Source organism: Scylla paramamosain, chromosome 11 (genome assembly GCF_035594125.1).
Source record: "Scylla paramamosain isolate STU-SP2022 chromosome 11, ASM3559412v1, whole genome shotgun sequence".
In the NCBI taxonomy this organism is placed as follows: domain Eukaryota; kingdom Metazoa; phylum Arthropoda; class Malacostraca; order Decapoda; family Portunidae; genus Scylla; species Scylla paramamosain.
Genome location: NC_087161.1, coordinates 4950001 through 4967390, shown reverse-complemented (window position 1 = coordinate 4967390; position 17390 = coordinate 4950001). Strand labels below are relative to the sequence as shown.

Sequence of the window (17390 nt, the reverse complement as noted above, 5' to 3'; positions counted from 1 at the left end):
TCTCTCTCTCTCTCTCTCTCATACAGACATAAATCAGTATTATATATATATATATATATATATATATATATATATATATATATATATATATATATATATATATATATATATATATATATATATATATATATATATATATATAATGTTACGAACGCGTGTATGTAGCAGCCTTACAGGCAAGCAAATGACCATGTTTTGTGAATGAGCCTGAGGTAGCCTCAAACGAGTACATGTGAGTATATGGGCACATGTGTGGGCGTTCCAGTTAGCGGCGTTGTGTCGGTCGTTGTTCAGAGACTGGTGCCGTTATCCACAGAGCTAATGGAAGGAGAGCTGACATAAGCCTGTCGGTTGACCTCTGGGATCATGAGGGTGTTCATGCATGTGTGTGTGTGTGAGGGTTAGCTAACCATAGAATAATTGGTATACGGTACCATTTAATTGTAGTTTTGTGAGTGTGAGTTCATGTATAGTATAAGTAGCAATTATATTATCCTTACCAATATTAATAATCTGCAAGACTCGTACTTATATCTTACAAGCTAGAATAGGTGTACTAGTAAAGTGTCGCCTGGCAGAGGTGATGACATGGGAGGCAGGGTGTGAGACACTCTGTGGCACAGCACTGCAGTAACAGCACTGAGGGACACAGTGTGTATCGAGACCGCAACGTGACGTGTGAGGAAGGAGACATGGGAAAATTAATCGAGTCCTTGCGAGTAAGAGTTTGCGTGTGACCGACTGTGACGGTGCGAGTGCCTGCCGTCCCTGTGCCTGCCTGTGTCGTTACTATTACACGGTGACTGTGTACTGTATGTGGACATAAGGAGAAGAGCGTTTTCCTCTCCCTGCTCTCTGTGTTCTGAGATGTATCAAAAGCAAAATTACTATTTTCCTTTCTGTAGTGACCATGAACACACACACATCAAGAGAGATTAAGGCTATAAACTTTATTTCAACTATACTCTTGATAACATACATTCTCACATTATACTATATACCAAATACGTACTAATACAAACGACAACACACCGCTTCAGCTCTTAGTCAAATAATACATGTAACAGCTCTCAAACGGGAGGGAGGGAGGGAGGGTGGGGCTTTGAAGAGACTATCTACTATTATGATGCAACACAATACTCAATAGGGCAAACTATTCACTGCATGAACACACTCAGAAGACTTGCCTACAGTGTCCAGAAAGCTAAATCATTTCACTGGTCTGCTTTCATTTCAGTTGAAAAAAAAAATAAAAAAATAAAATAAAAATAAATAATAAAAAAAATAAAATAAAATAAAATAAAAATTAAATAAATAAAAAAATATTCACTGACCTATTATTATTTCCACTCCAAGCTCATTATATAAAGAGAACAATTGGGAAGTTATTATTTAACTGATTTACCAAGCATTTTCTTACCCATTTCAGGCTTAAAAGTGTACAAATAAATAAATCTCCCTATACATAATTCACTGATAATTTTTTCCTTCATTTGAATCAGATTGTGTGATACACAAGTTTCCTTCACTAAAACCGGAATAGGACACTGAGGATGGGAGTACATGAGTGTGAGACAGGAAAGAAAATATGGAGATGAAAAAACAGAGAGAGAGAGAGAGAGAGAGAGAGAGAGAGAGAGAGAGAGAGAGAGAGAGAGAGAGAGAGAGAGAGAGAGAGAGAGAGAGAGAGAGAGAGAGAGAGAGAGAGAGAGAGAGAGAGAGAGAGAGAGAGAGAGAGAGAGAGAGAGAGAGAGAGAGAGAGAGAGAGAGAGAGAGAGAGGCAAGGTGAAAAGGAGAGGATGTTGATAGCTTTAATTGTTGAGGCAATGTAAGAAGGCAGTAGGTGACTTAGAGGAAGATGTAGGGGGAAAAAAGGAAGGGGAAAAGATGAGTATGGGTGCTGTAATATGGACTGGTGGATAGCAAGGAGGAGGCATGGTTTTATTGTGGGTTGTAAAGAGCAGGGAAAGGGAGGGCAGGTCTGAGAGCTTTTTGTCAAGTGATTATCATGAACACCTATACAACAACACACACATAGTATCATACACACCTTCACTTCTCATATCCAAATATTATCACTTGAAGTATGGAATGTTTGATTACTTTTATATGTGATTTTGCTCTTTTTTTATACAATATTTTGCAAGAATGTTTTAGTGATTTGGAAAAAGGGAAGAAGAAGGGAAATGGGATGTATTTTGGTCTTCTCTTTGTGTGTGTGTGTGTGTGTGTGTGTGTGTGTGTGTGTGTGTGTGTGTGTGTGTGTGTGTGTGTGTGTGTGTGTGTGTGTGTGTGTGTGTGTGTGTGTGTGTGTGTTACTGGAGGTCCCTATTGTCACTAATATCATATTTCCAGTGGTAGTCTAGAATACAACAGGTGTTATTTACAACAGTACCCCCGATGCTAACACAACACACACACCAGATCATTTCCTTTACCACCTTAACACATAACACCCTCAATATTTCTTTTTCAAACACCTACTGGGATTCATACTACCTACAGTTCCTCCCCTAGCACTTTGTTATGTAAAGAGGGCAAGGGGTATGTAAGGTTCAATTCAAGGAAACAGAAGTCTTTGGGGGAAGGCTTAACTTGCACCTTGCCAGTCCCCACTTGAGGCACTATGGGGCAGTGTTACCAGAGTGAGGGTCTGGCCAGCACCTTACTGTTGTGGAGAGTCTGTTTGCCACCTCGGGGTAACAGAAGCTCCATGAGGCTGACTTTATGTTATCCAAGTGCTTGCATAGTGGTACTGATAGTTGTTTGTGAGAGAATTTTAAGAGCATGGGTGAAGTTTGAATCCAGAGAACTTTGTAGTAACACCAGCTCTAGAAATGTATGTTGCTGGATTAGTATAAGGCCACACTAAGGCAAAATCTAAACAGTTGTCAAAATAGGATGAAAGTGGACCTAGTTTAATCAGCGTTAATTATTGATTTTTTCTTAATGGAACACAGTCTTGCTTAGTCTCACATGTGTTGGAGTGCTGAGGGGGGTGTAGATGTTGCAGGTGTGATAAGTGTTATGGTAGAGAGAGAGAGAGAGAGAGAGAGAGAGAGAGAGAGAGAGAGAGAGAGAGAGAGAGAGAGAGAGAGAGAGAGAGAGAGAGAGAGAGAGAGAGAGAGAGAGAGAGAGAGAGAGAGAGAGAGAGAGAGAGAGAGAGAGAGAGAGAGAGAGAGAGAGAGAGAGAGAGAGAGAGAGAGAGAGAGAGAGAGAGAGAGAGAGAGAGAGAGAGAGAGAGAGAGAGAGAGAGAGAGAGAGCAAAAAAAGGGAGAGGCTATTGAAAGATTGCCCAGCTGCTCCTCTAGGCATCGTAGGTGGTGGCGGACACATCCCCTCCTGTGCCGGTCCAGTTAGTGTGGTGGAACTTGCCAGGGGAAGCAGCCAGTTCATAGGTGTGAGCCCCGAAGTAATCTCTCTGGGCCTGTGGGTGGGGAGGAAAGGAGATGGGGGAAGTGAGGATTTGGTGTCATGGCTACATCTCAATCTTACTGACTAGCATAGGTTATGAGTGTGAGGTTGAAGAGTTCACCTGTAGACTTGTCACTGGGTTTACTTGTGATGTACTTGTGAGGTTCTGTTGTCTGATTTCAGGTATGAATTAATCAGAGGATGAAAGAGCAAGGGTTTCTTTAAATATCTGTGTCTGATACCAGATTAGTCCCAAGTCATAAGAAACACTGGAATACTGTCTGGTTTCAAATACAAATATGTCACAAGCTGTCAGTTTGTAGTAAAAGTAAATGGCATTGCATACTCTCACATAAATCTGTAAATCTGTCTCTAATTTCTATCTATTCCTTCCATTTACCATACATCTAACTTCTGATCATCCAAGTTTTATCTCCTGACTAACTAACCCTATAAACCCTTAGCCACACACAACACCCTTTCTTGATCCCCTTCTCATCCTAACAAGCTCCACTTCTACCTGTTCAAACTCTACCTCTTGATCCTAACTAACTGTATTGGCACTTACCTCAACACACAACTCTTACTCATCATATCTTATAACTCCATTTTTATCCTTCCAAGCCCCATTTCTGCCAATCCAAACTCTACCTTTTATTCCTAGCTAAAGATACTAACCCTGATCTCCACATGCAACACTTATCCATATCTTTTAAGTGCTTTTTAACCTTCCAAGCTCCATTTCTGAGTATCTAAATCCTACTGACCCTGACCTCATTACACAGCACCTTCTTTTGCCTACAACACATACAGGACTGACAGCCTCACTCACCTGAATCAAGTTAGCAGGCAGCACAGCAGAGCGGTAACCATCGTAGAATGCCAGCGCCGAGTTGAATGCTGGGGATGGAATGCCAAGGAGGGCACTCTGAGCCACCACTGCCCTCCAGCCGTCCTGGCAGCGCCCCACCGCATCACGGAAGAAGTCATCAAGGAGCAGGTTGGTGAGGTGGGGGTTGGTGTCAAAGGCGTCCTTGATCTTGCCCAGGAACACACTAGGAGGTGGAGGTGGAGAGAGTTTTGTTGGTTAGTTTAATTAGGTAGTGTAGTGTTGTCTGCAAAAGACAACACTACACACACACACACACACACACACACACACACACACACACACACACACACACACACAGTAGTAGTAGTAGTAGTTTATTGACAAAAACACAAGTAGGTTACAATCTCATTTTTCTCCAAGTAAAAAAATAAATAAATAAATAAAAAAAATAATGCTTTATAGAAAAGTAATAGCTAAGCCCACACCAAACATAACATAAAGAAAACTATAAAAATGAATGAGGTAATTGATAATTACCTCATTCACTCTATAATACCCTTCCTTCTGTCCTAACACTCTGTTCCCAGTGCCTCCTGACCTCCACATTTCTATGCTTTGCCCCACACACCTGCGGATGATGCAGCCACCACGCCACATGAGGGCAATTCCTCCATAGTTGAGGTTCCATCCAAACTTAGCTGCCGCCTCCCTCAGGAGCATGAAGCCCTGAGCGTAGGACACAATCTTGCTGGCATACAGGGCCTGGAGAGGGACCACACACAGGGAACAATGAAGGGAGAGTCATTACAAATGACAAATGACACATTATAAGATAAATAAAATACATAAATGATACATCAAAAGGAAGTATACACATTTGGGTTCTTAAGAAAAAGATCTCTCTATATATCAGGATGGCAATCCCACACAGGGTTGCCCAGACAAAACAACACCCAGTCATACACACAGCATTCAAACTCTTAGCCCTGTTGACCCCTGGTGGAAAGGGACAATCTTGTGGACCATCCTACTACACCACAGGATCTTGAATATGACACAATTGGCACAACACAGGGAAACAGATGATACAAGTAAATAAGACACATCACAGGAAACATAGTAGATAATCCATGTAGGTGTGAATGTCAAAAGAGCATCAATATTGTGGGAGCACTGCCTCACCTTCCTGATGTACTCCACAAATTCCTCCTTGTCTCCTGAATAGGTAGACTTGGAGGGGCCTTTCAGTACATCACTCGCCCTCACTCGCTCATCCTGCAGGAGAGAAATACAGTAAGAGATGGAATGTGGTGATGAAAATGCAGTAAGAGACAGAATGTGATCCTCAGAGACAGAATGTGATCCTCAATGTTGAAAGAAAACACAAGCTAAAAGAGCACTTATCCCACAGTTCCTCTCACCTCTATACTGTACTTGCTTCTATTACTCATACAACAGTGAAAAGACAGTCCCAGAGAGAAAATAGCAGAAATGTAATGTAATATGTGAACAATAACAGTGACAAGCGGGAAGCAGACCTTCAGGGGAGAGAAAATGAGAACTTTCATGGGGATGTGTTTGATTAGGTAGGGTATGATAGGGTTAGGTAAGGTAGGGTTAGGTTAAGATAGAGTAAGGATGGGTAGAGAATGACAATACCCACATTGACTTTCTCCTCTTCAAGAACAGGTAATGGGTATTCACACACACACACACACACACACACACACACACACACACACACACACACACACACACACACACACACAGAAGACTAAAGGACTCTCTATTTCCTCCTTCCTCCTCCCTTTCCCCAAACCACTTAAACATTCTTGCAAAATATTATATTAAAAAAGAGCAAATTCACACCTAAATGCAACCAGACATTCCATACTTCAGCAGAGGGCAATGGTCACCTTGAGGGCAGAGAGGCACCGGGCAAACACAGACTCGGCAATGAGGGTTGTCGGTGTGCCAAAGTCAAGACCAGAGATAGCAGTCCACTTCCCAGTTCCCTTCTGTCCCGCTGCGTCCCTTATCTTCTCCACTAGCGCCTCGTCTGTGGGTGTTGAAAGGTGGCTTATTTCTGCTCGTTAAGTCATCTAGGGGTACTTAAGATACTTTTCCTCATAGTTTTGGATCATTTCTTTTGACTACTCTTTATTTAGGGAATGGTACTTAAATAGGGGGTTCTTTTTTTTCAACCTTTTCACCTATGGCTACTTAAGATACTTTTTTCATAGTTTTGGATTATTATCTTTATTATTCTTTGGGGATCAGCTCTTTAATGAGGCTTTTTCTCAACCTTTTTTTGTTACCCTTATCCTGTGCTCTCTTACATAAAAAAAATAGTAACAAATATATAAATAAAAATACAAAAATTAAATCAGATAACAAATGTGCATGTTTAATAAGGAGTCATTTTAAAAGCCACCTGTGACAGGAAAGTGAATGATTAAGAAGGTTTCAGTCAGGCAATACAAATAATAAATAAAATAATAATAATAATAATAATAATAATAATAATAATAATAATAATAATAATAATAATAATAATAATAATAATAATAATAATAATAATAAAATAAACCAATGAAAATATAAAAAAAACTAAATAGAATAACACAGGTGCAAGTTTAGGATGTCATTTTAAAAAGCCATCACTAACAGTAAAAATTAACCGAGACTGAGATATCAAAACTTTTCACTCCCTGTAGTTTTATTCCTGATCAATAAAGTCATGTGGGGTCATAACTGAAGTGTTGTAGCGTCAATAGCAGTCCAAGGCTGAGAGAAGGCAGGAGTCAAGTGGTTTTATTCTTGGTTAGCATTGTCATATGGCATGGTGGCAATAGCAGTCCGAGGGTTAACTATGGCAAGCTGAGATAAGGCAGGTGTCGAGTGCTCACCATCTGTGTCCTTGAATGCCAGGATGTTGGCGGTGATCTCAATGAGGAAGGAGTCCAGCTCACCCTTGTTCCACTCAGCAAACACCTGAAGTGAGACTTCTTGTTAGTACTGATGCATACCTGTTGTCAGTAGTGTCACTGATTCACACCTGCCTTTAGTACTGCAACTGATACACACCTGTCATTAGTACTGCCACTGATACACACCTGTTGTTAGTACTGTCACTGATACACACCTGTCGTTAGTACTGTCAGTGATACACACCTCTAGTTAACACTGCTACTAATACAAGTGAAGTTTTAGTACAAGTATTTAATTTTCAAATCTTCAGACTCATGAATGAAATAATTTTGTCCTTAGTTCTGATTTACAAATGCAGAATTCATATTTATGGATAAAAATATAAAATAAAACCAAATTATCTAAAAGAATTTTCTCTCTCTCTCTCTCTCTCTCTCTCTCTCTCTCTCTCTCTCTCTCTCTCTCTCTCTCTCTCTCTCTCTCTCTCTCTCTCTCTCTCTCTCTCTCTCTCTCTCTCTCTCTGCTCACCTGTCATCACAAATTTTACATCAACCACTCTCACTCACTCACATTCCTACACACAGTCATAAAACACACAGGTCCTTGCATAGCCTCTTCTTTCTGTTCACCTGTCATCACAAACCTTACATCCAACACCCTCACACACTCCATCCCCCCTCACAGCCTCACCTCACTCATCTCATCACAGCTCATCCCCAGGGCATCCTTCATGAGGTGATAGGCTTCACAGATGAGCTGCATGTCACCGTACTCTATGCCATTGTGCACCATTTTAACATAGTGGCCGGCACCGTCCTCGCCCACCCAGTCACAGCAAGGCTCGTCCCCCGCCTTGGCACAGATGCTCTGGTGAAGGGCTCACAGGTAACAGGGGTGGTGGTAGTGGTGGTATTTTTGTTGTAGTAGTAGTAGTAGTAGTACTAGTAGTAGTACTAGTAGTAGTAGTAGTAGTAGTAGTAGTAGTAGTAGTAGTAGTAGTTGTAGTAGTAGTAGTTGTTGTTGTTATAGTAGTAGTAGTAGTAGTAGTAGTAGTAGTAGTAGTAGTAGTAGTTGTTGTTGTTGTTGTTGTTATAGTAGTAGTAGTAGTAGTTGTTGTTGTTGTTGTTGTTGTTGTTGTTGTTGTTGTTGTAGTAGTAGTAGTAGTAGTAGTAGTAGTAGTACTTGTTGTTGTTGTTGTTGTTGTTGTTGTTATAGTAGTAGTAGTAGTAGTAGTGTTGGAGGAGAGAGATTATAATAACATGTGAATACCATGCATAAAAAAAAAATAATAATAATAAAAAATTAAAATACAGACTAACCAGCTACCTAAGTTTGTAAAAAAAAAAAAAAAAAAAAAAAAAAATCCCCTCCACTAATACATCTATACATATACAATTAAAATACATACTCGTACCAATAGAGATATCACCATCATTTCACTTAACATCCTTTATTTAACCTAACTTTAACATACATACCCCAAACCAAAACATAACAGACAGGAATTGAATACAAAATAAAGAAGCACCCCCTTTATCCCTTTACCAGGAAGATGGGCTGTGTGTGTGTGTGTGTGTGTGTGTGTGTGTGTGTGTGTGTGTGTGTGTGTGTGTGTGTGTGTGTGTGTGTGTGTGTGTGTGTGTGTGTGTGTGTGTGTGTGTGTGTGTGTGTGTGTGTGTAACTTCCAATTTTACCCTAACTTAAAACATAATCCACCAAACCTTTTTTTTTCTAAGATGGGCACTGACCAAGGGCAACAAAAACAATGGGGAAAAAAAAGCCCACTAAGGTGCCATGCCCAAATGAAAGATCAAAAGAGTCACCCAAAATTGGTAGATAAGTGTAATGAAACCTCCTCCTTACAAGAGTTCAAGTCATAGGAAGAAGGAAATACAGAAGCAGGCAGGGAGTTCAAGAGTTCACCAGAAAGAGGGATGAATGATTGGGAATACAGTAAAATCCCTCTTATCCGGCATCAATGGGACCGCCGACATGCCGGATACTTGAATATTGCCGGATACTTGAATAGAAGTGAAATCATGTCCACAATCACCACCCTACACTCACGCATCTTACCAAAACAAAGATCAGCTGATCTTAATCAGCAGCTGATCTGATCAGCTGCTTAAGTGTAAGCACAACACGCTTCCTCTTTTCTACAACTTTAGGCATGATGAAGGCGTCAGGCAATAAACAGTGCACATGCGGGACTGAGTCACTGAGTAAACACAGTGCAGTGGGCCGCAGGGTGGCGCAAAGCAGTGCGCTTTGGTGGCGAGGGGACAAAGTATGCCTCGCACAGGAATTTTAATCGATTTTATGAGTATACATTGATTTTTTATTGATTTTAAGGCTCGGGGAAAAATGTGCCGGACACTTGAAGCTGCCGGATACTCGAATGCCGAATGAGAGGGATTTTACTGTACCAGTTAACTCTTGCATTAGAGAGGTGGACAGTATACAGGCGAGAGAAAATAGAAAGTCTTGTGCAGTGAGGCCATGGGAGGAGGGGAGGCATGCAGTAATACACAGAGATAAGATTTAAACACAAAATAAACACTGTTCTTTATCCCTTTACCTGGAAGATGGGCTGAATGTGTGGCCAGGCCTCTTTGTGACCTCCGGGCATGAGTGAGGGACCATAGCGAGCCCCCTCTTCCCCACCAGACACCCCAGACCCAACGTACAGCAGGCCTCGCTCTGCCAACTGGTGACATCTAGTGTGGGAAGGTGTTATGAGGTGAGGGTGCAGCAGAGATAGGGTGATGGAAGGGTGATGGGAGTATAGCAGATGGGAAGGGATGTGTGGTGGTGAAAAAGTGATAGGACAGGGAGGGTATGGCGGTGATGGTATGCTATTGAAGGATGGGAATGGTGGTGTGAGAACTGATTATTTGTGAAGGTGATGGTTATGGATTGTTAAGTTAGGTGTGTTGGTGATGATGTGTTACTGAAGGGGTGAAGGGGATAAAGGTATGGTGATAATGTATTTATTAATGGGTGATAGTTATGGAAGTTAGGTTAGATTAAGTGTGTTGTTGTTGTTGGTGGTGGTGGTGGTGTTATACAAATTTTGAGAGGTTAATGAGTCTCTCTCTCTCTCTCTCTCTCTCTCTCTCTCTCTCTCTCTCTCTCTCTCTCTCTCTCTCTCTCTCTCTCTCTCTCTCTGGAACACATACACACACACACACACACACACACACACACACACACACACACACACACACACACACACACACACACACACACACACAGTCCTCCAATAACAGTACATAATGAATGACTTCTCTTTTACTCAATCCCCTTTCACTTCCTTAAAGTTTTCAGAAGTACTTGGTTCACTATGCATAAGGTCACCCTCTTAATTAATGGCACTGGTGACCTCAATTAGTGGTGCATACCTTGATATCTTCACCTGTAACTATTAACGAGTTCCTCACCTGGCCTTCCTCACCTTTAACTCTGAATATAACATGATGATTCCTTGAACTATATAAATGTGTAATACTGTATGACTCTCTCTCTCTCTCTCTCTCTCTCTCTCTCTCTCTCTCTCTCTCTCTCTCTCTCTCTCTCTCTCTCTCTCTCTCTCTCTCTCTCTCTCTCTCTCTCTCTCTCTCTCTCTCTCTCTCTCTCTCTCTCTCTCTCTCTCTCTCTCTCTCTCTCTCTCTCTCTCTCTCTCTCTCTCTCTCTCTCTCTCTCTCTCTCCATTACCTTCTCTGGGTGTCCTGGTACTCAGAGTTTCCGCCATCAATAATAATGTCCCCTTTCTCCAGCAGAGGGATCAGCTTCTCAATGAAACTGTCCACAGCAGCACCAGCTATGGAGGAGGCAAGGGTGGGGTGTTAGCAGGCAGCAAGTTGAGGAGTGAGGGTGTGGTGAGAAGGAGGGAGGAATATAAGGGATAGAAAAGGTTGACACAGTAGATAAGGTAGAAAGAGGGAGGGATATTAGTGAACAGGAAAAAAATTATATCAAACAGGAGGGTGGAGGGGAATGTTAGCAGGCAGTAAATTGAGGAGTGAAATGTGTTAGGTTGGAAGGAGGAGAAAAAGAATGGAAAGGAAAGATTATGACAGTAGATTAAGTATAGAGGGGGAGAAATATTAGTAAACAAAAGGGGGGAAAGGAATGTTAGCAGACAGTAAATTGAGGAGTGAAGTGTGTTAGGTTTGAAAGAGAGGGAATAGATGGGAAAGAAAAGGCTATGACAGTAGGAGAGAGATTTTCATGAATAGGAGACAAATAAGCAACAAAGATATTAGTAAGCAGTGAATGGAGTGAAGGTGTGAGGTTTGGAGGAAGAAATGGGAAGGGAATGGTTCACAGTAGGTTAGGTTGGGATGGATGGCAAGGAAGGAAGGAAGGAAGGAAGGAAGGAAGGAAGGAAGGAAGGAAGGAAGGAAGGAAGGAAGGAAGGAAGGAAGGATGGCAAGGAAGGGATGGTGACTGTAGATAATATAAAGAAAAGGAAGAGGGAAGGATGTGAAGGAAGAAGGGAATTAAATAAATAGAAAAGGGGGAAAGGGAGAGAATTGCTGATGAAAATGAAGAGGGGAAATTAAAGAATACACACATAATGCAACAAATCTTCAATCCTCACTATCATTACCACCTGCCTTGAATTTCACCCTTTTATCATCCCTATCTACTCCTCCTCTTCCTGTCTTACCTTTACATCTTCCCTATTACTCCTCCTTTTCCTCCTCCTCCTTTCCCTGTCCTCCTTCACTCACTTTTCACCATCATTATCACTGATCCTAGTTTTCTTTACCTTCCCTATCTTCTCTATCTCTTCCTCATCCTCTTCCTGCCTCTCCTCACATCTTTAACCATCACCACCTTTGTTTTCTACCCCTTATCTTCCTTATCTATTCCTTCTCTCACCCTTAAATAGCATTATCACCTATTTTACCCTTCCCTATTTCCTCCTCCTGTCTTCCTCAAATCTTTAACCATCACCTCATCATAGTTTTTATCCTGTAATCTTCCCTATTTCCTCCTCTCTTCCCTGTCTTACTCTTTTATCTTCCCTATTCTTCCTTTTCATCCTGCCTTACTCTTCCCTATCCTACCTATTCCTTTTCCTCCTCTCCTTGTTTCCCTCACTCATCCTGTCTTATCCTTTCCTATCCTCCTCTTCCTCTTCCTCCTCTCCCTGTATCCCTCACTTAGCCTGTCTTATGATCTATCCTACCTCCTCCTCTTCCTCCCCTCCCTGTCTTACCCTTTCCTATCCTACCTCCTCACTGTGTCCCCCATCTCCCTCATCCCTTCTGCCCTGGCTCACCCTTCACCAGCAGCATAACACGCCTCGGTTTCTTCAGTTTGGCCACCATCTCGGGAAGGGAGTGAGCGCCCACCACCTTTGTTCCCTTCGCCTCCTTGGCCAGGAAACTGTCCACCTTCTCCGTGGTGCGATTGAAGGCACACACCACCCACCCATGATCGTCCATGTTCAGGATGAGGTTCTGCCCCATCACCGCCAGGCCGATCAAGGCGATGTCAGCTCTGTGATGGGGTAAGGATGGGGTGGCTGTGGTTAGTGGTGCTGGTGGTGGTGTTGGGTTGTGGGATTAATGGGTGTGTGGTGGATTAGATTAAGGGTGTAATGGGTGATGGGTGGAGTGGGTTGGGGTTTGGTGTGTGTGATGGGGTAATGGGTAAGGGTGTGACAAGTGTGAGTGATGGGTGGAAGGATGAATGTTAGTGATGGGGTAGGAGTGGCTAGTGATGGGGAGGTGGTTTGTTAGTGATGGGGGTGGTGGGTAGGGGTAGTTAAGTGTAGGAATGATGGGAAGTGATGGTATGGTAGGGTAAGAGTGCTAGTGATAGGATGATGGGCTGCTGGGTGATGGGGTTGTTTGATGGGATGATGGGGTGATGGGGACGGATGTGAATAAGTGACAGGGGAAGGGTGTGGCGGCATGATGGGGAGATAGGGGATGAATGTGAGTGGTTAATGGGGGTGCTGGGAAAAGGTCAGTGATGGGATGACAAGGAAGGGGATGTGAATGACTGATGGGGTGATGGGGAAGGGAAATAAAGTTGATGGCGAAGGGATATGAGAGATGGGGTACCAGAATTTTCAGTGATGGGGAGGGGGTAAGGGGAAAGATATATAGGCGAATAGTGTATGGGGGGAGGAGGAGGAGGAGGAGGAGGAGGAGGAGGAGGAGGAGGAGGAGGAGGAGGATTATAATGATGTGTATGATGGTTGGCATTAAAGGGAGGGGAAGGAATAGTGTGTAATGGTTGAAGTGTGTGTGTGTGTGTGTGTGTGTGTGTGTGTGTGTGTGTGTTTGGGGGGATTTCACTGTTATAGTGAGTCGTGAGCGGAAGTAATGCAAGTTTTCCTAGTTTGTGGGTTAAAATTTGTTGCTCTTACTATTACACTAATAATAATAATAATAATAATAATAATAATAATAATAATAATAATAATAATAATGTGTTACAAATGTCAAAAGTAGAAATAAGTACAATACAAAGAAAGGAGATGGAGGAGGAGGAGAGCCGGAAAAATGAGCAAAAATATAGAAATAAATAAATAAAAAGAAGAGAAACACAAAAAATGACGGGCCTACGTGTGTGTACCAATGACACAATACTTACACAGGCTCCGTCTTGCGCATGGCGATCGTCTTTATTGTGCGACACGGTGCGTTCCCCATCTTCTCTCTCTCTCTCTCTCTCTCTCTCTCTCTCTCTCTCTCTCTCTCTCTAAATTGACCCCCAAACACACACACAAACACACACACTCTCTCTTTTTCTCTCTCTTTGGGAAGCGGAGGGGATTTGAAGGGAATTTCCGTAAGAAGAGAAGGGGGAGGAGAGGCAATGCGGTCAATTTAAACAGATAAGAAGGGGAAAAGTTTCAGTGCAAGAAGAAAGTGATACAAGGGTAAAAAAACTGAATGATCGACTGACTGGTTGGCTGATTAGAGGTAGCGCAATACTGAAAGGAAATGAGATCGAAGGAAAGGAATCGAGAAAAACAAACAAGATTTTTAAGACAAAAAGAAAAAAAAAAGACGTGAAATAAATAAAACAATACACGAAAGAATTAATAAATAGGAAAGTTACTGAAGTATTGTAAAAAAAAATCTCAGAAGTTTAATAATATATTTTCAAAGTTATCTGAAGAATAAAAGAAAGTAAACTAAAACGAAAAGAAAAAAATATATAAATTTATTCTTTCTATATTTTCTTTTTATTCGTGGCTACCTATCTTTCATTCTCTCTCTCTCTCTCTCTCTCTCTCTCTCTCTCTCTCTCTCTCTCTCTCTCTGTGTGTGTGTGTGTGTGTGTGTGTGCACAATACGATCTATATTTGCTCTGTAATTTATGCATCCATTATTTTTCTCATAAATCCTGTAAACAGAAATAAATTAGTATATAACGAACCACCACCACCAACAAAACAACAGCAACAACAACAAAAAAGAAAAAAGCAACTTCACGAGGGAAAAAAATAAAACTTCAATGGAGTCCAGAGAGAGAGAGAGAGAGAGAGAGAGAGAGAGAGAGAGAGAGAGAGAGAGAGAGAGAGAGAGAGAGAGAGAGAGGGGAGAGGGAGAAAAACGGAATCGAAGTAATGGCGTCCTTCTGTTTGCAAGCATTCGTATTAGCCTTTTTTTCTTTTATGAATAATAGGTATACAAGAAAATATTCGAGAGATTTCGTCTTCATAAGATATCGATAAACAAATAAGAATAACTTCTCAGGAAATTCCTCGATAAAAAGGCAGGTGTGATAAAAAGAAATCAAGGAAGTTAATACATAAAAAAAATAATGTGCTACATTATTAAGAAAAAAATGGTTAGGAAAAGACGTTTGTTGTAAAATGGACAATTTGTGTTATATAAATGGATAATTAGTTACATTAAAATATGCAGTTTGAATGATGTACTTACGTACATCCTTACGTACAGGGAATGTGTAATTAGGAATTTCACGAAGTCACTGGGGACTTCGTGCAAAATGTTCCAACACTCATATATTCGCTATTATTTCTCTTTACTGGGAACAATGTAGGTTAAGCTTGTTCTGCTTAGGTTACTGTAGATTCAGTTTAATCAATTAACCATGCTGGATAGATGTTATGATTTTTTACAGCATAAAATTTGTAAGACTATTAAAATTTGAAAACTCATTTGCATATTTCTATATTATTTATTTCCAAGGATACGTGGTTGACTGGATGAACTGACTACAGTAACTCAAGCAGACCAAACGCAACCTATAACCTAAGCTTTACTAAGAAAAAAATAATAATGGATACATGATTATTCAGACATTTATGCACGAAATCCCACATGATTTCGTGAAATTTCCGATTACGCAGATTCCTTGTAACATGTATAAGGAGGACAGTTTGAGAAAAAAATAAATAAATAAAATAAAAAGTTATTTAAAAAGAATATATAGTATAAAAAAGAAAACGTATACATCAACACGGTGTTCACTTTAATGGGTTACAGGTAGCGAGGATACGTGTGTGAGTAAGAAGCAATTCCTCCCCGGTGGGTGCGCAGCGGGTGACGCAAGGCACCGCAACTATGTAGCTGCCCCCGCCTCATGTCCCGCGCTGCTCACCGCGCCGTGAAGCCGGCGGCAATGCATACAAGAAAAAAAAATCTTATTGATGTAGAGTACAATGGAAATAAATAAGAGTATAAAGTAAAATTCGTGGTGGAGATGGTAACAAGGCTCTAATAATGAAAAATAAATAGGTGCTCGGGAACACGTCACGGAGAACACACGGGAAAATGACATACAAGGAAGAAAGTTCTTAATGATGAAGAGTGTGAAGATAAATATATAAAAGAATAAAAATAAATATTGTGCTGTGAGAAAAAAAGTTCTAATAATAACAAAATAAATAGATTAATAAGTGACACACAAAAAAAAAAAAAAAAAAAAAAAAAAAAAATATATATATATATATATATATATATATATATATATATATATATATATATATATATATATATATATATATATATATATATATATATATATATATATAAGGGAAAGTTCCTATTCTTATAGAAAATAACACTATAGAAAAGATCAATAAAAAAAAGTTCTCAATGTAAGAAATAACGATACTTCAAGAACAAAGATATCAGGAGAAAAATCTTACTACTGTACAAAATAGAAAGAAAGACTTGAGTGGGAGACGATACGAGGAAAGTTATTTTTCCTTACCGTTAAAAATTACTATCGTACATAAAATTGTAAAAAAAGAAAAAATCGAAATAACAACAACAACAACAACAACAACAACAACAACAACAACAATTCGCAAACTAACCCAAGAAAATAAAAATATAGATAAAAAAACAAAAGAAAAAAGGAGATAAAGAAAAGAAGTGCGCGTGCGTGCGTGTGTGCGTATAAAATCAACCTACGTAAATACAAAACACGTTGCTTAATTTCAAACTGACGCAACAATACAAAAAACGAAAAGAAAGAAAAAGAAAGGAAAAAAACTGCGTGCGTATTTGCGTACGTGTTTATAACCAACCTAAATGTAAAAAAACACGCCGCTTATTTCCAAACTAACGCAAATAAAAAAAAACTAAGAAAAGGAAAGAAAAAAAAGGGGGAAAAAATAGAGCGTGCGTGCATGCGTGCGTAAAAACAACACTAACTAACCAAACTAACGCAACAAAATAAAAAAAACGAAGGAAAACGAAAAAAAAACGGGAAAGAAAAGAAAACGAAAAGAACAGAAGAAAAGAAAAGAAAAAGGAAAGTGCGTGCGTGTGTGCGTACATGACAATAATACAAATACAAGAATAAATGAAAAAGAAAAAAAAGAAGAAAAGAAATGGGAAGAAAATAATAGAATAGTGCGTGCGTGCGTGCGTGCGTAATAATAACAAACACAAAACCACGTCATAGATTTCCAGGTGTGAAAAGAGCAGAGGAAAAGATACACATTGGGAAAATAATGGAAGAAAAACATGACAGCCAAAATCATACCTTGTGTTGAAACTTTCTCTCTCTCTCTCTCTCTCTCTCTCTCTCTCTCTCTCTCTCTCTCTCTCTCTCTCTCTCTCTCTCTCTCTCTTGAATAAAAGTGATATGACAACTTACTGAAATAATAATAGGCAAAGAAAAGTAAATGACACACACAAAAAGAAAACGAACAAACGAACAAACGAACGAACGAACGAACGAACGAAGAACTAGGTAAGTCACG

At 40.3% G+C, this 17390-nt stretch overlaps 1 protein-coding gene across 3 annotated transcripts in view; it reads right to left on the bottom strand.

Moving 5' to 3' along the window:
- Positions 1–2196: 2196 nt before the first annotated feature.
- Positions 2197–17390, bottom strand: part of LOC135104859 (6-phosphogluconate dehydrogenase, decarboxylating-like) — a 39141-nt gene continuing 23947 nt past the window's right edge. For 2 of the 3 annotated variants that reach the window (XM_064012556.1, XM_064012557.1), the window contains exons 4-13: positions 12468–12688; positions 10892–10997; positions 9756–9894; positions 7868–8044; positions 7156–7240; positions 6163–6305; positions 5429–5521; positions 4875–5008; positions 4247–4469; positions 2197–3427 (exon numbers count right to left, since the gene is read on the bottom strand). In XM_064012556.1, the coding sequence (XP_063868626.1) occupies positions 3308–3427; positions 4247–4469; positions 4875–5008; positions 5429–5521; positions 6163–6305; positions 7156–7240; positions 7868–8044; positions 9756–9894; positions 10892–10997; positions 12468–12688 (1441 nt within the window). In that variant the 3' untranslated portion in view covers positions 2197–3307. Of the gene's footprint in view, positions 3428–4246; positions 4470–4874; positions 5009–5428; positions 5522–6162; positions 6306–7155; positions 7241–7867; positions 8045–9755; positions 9895–10891; positions 10998–12467; positions 12689–13792; positions 14333–17390 lie in introns of those variants that run through there. The other variant, XM_064012555.1, reaches the window with a different exon arrangement.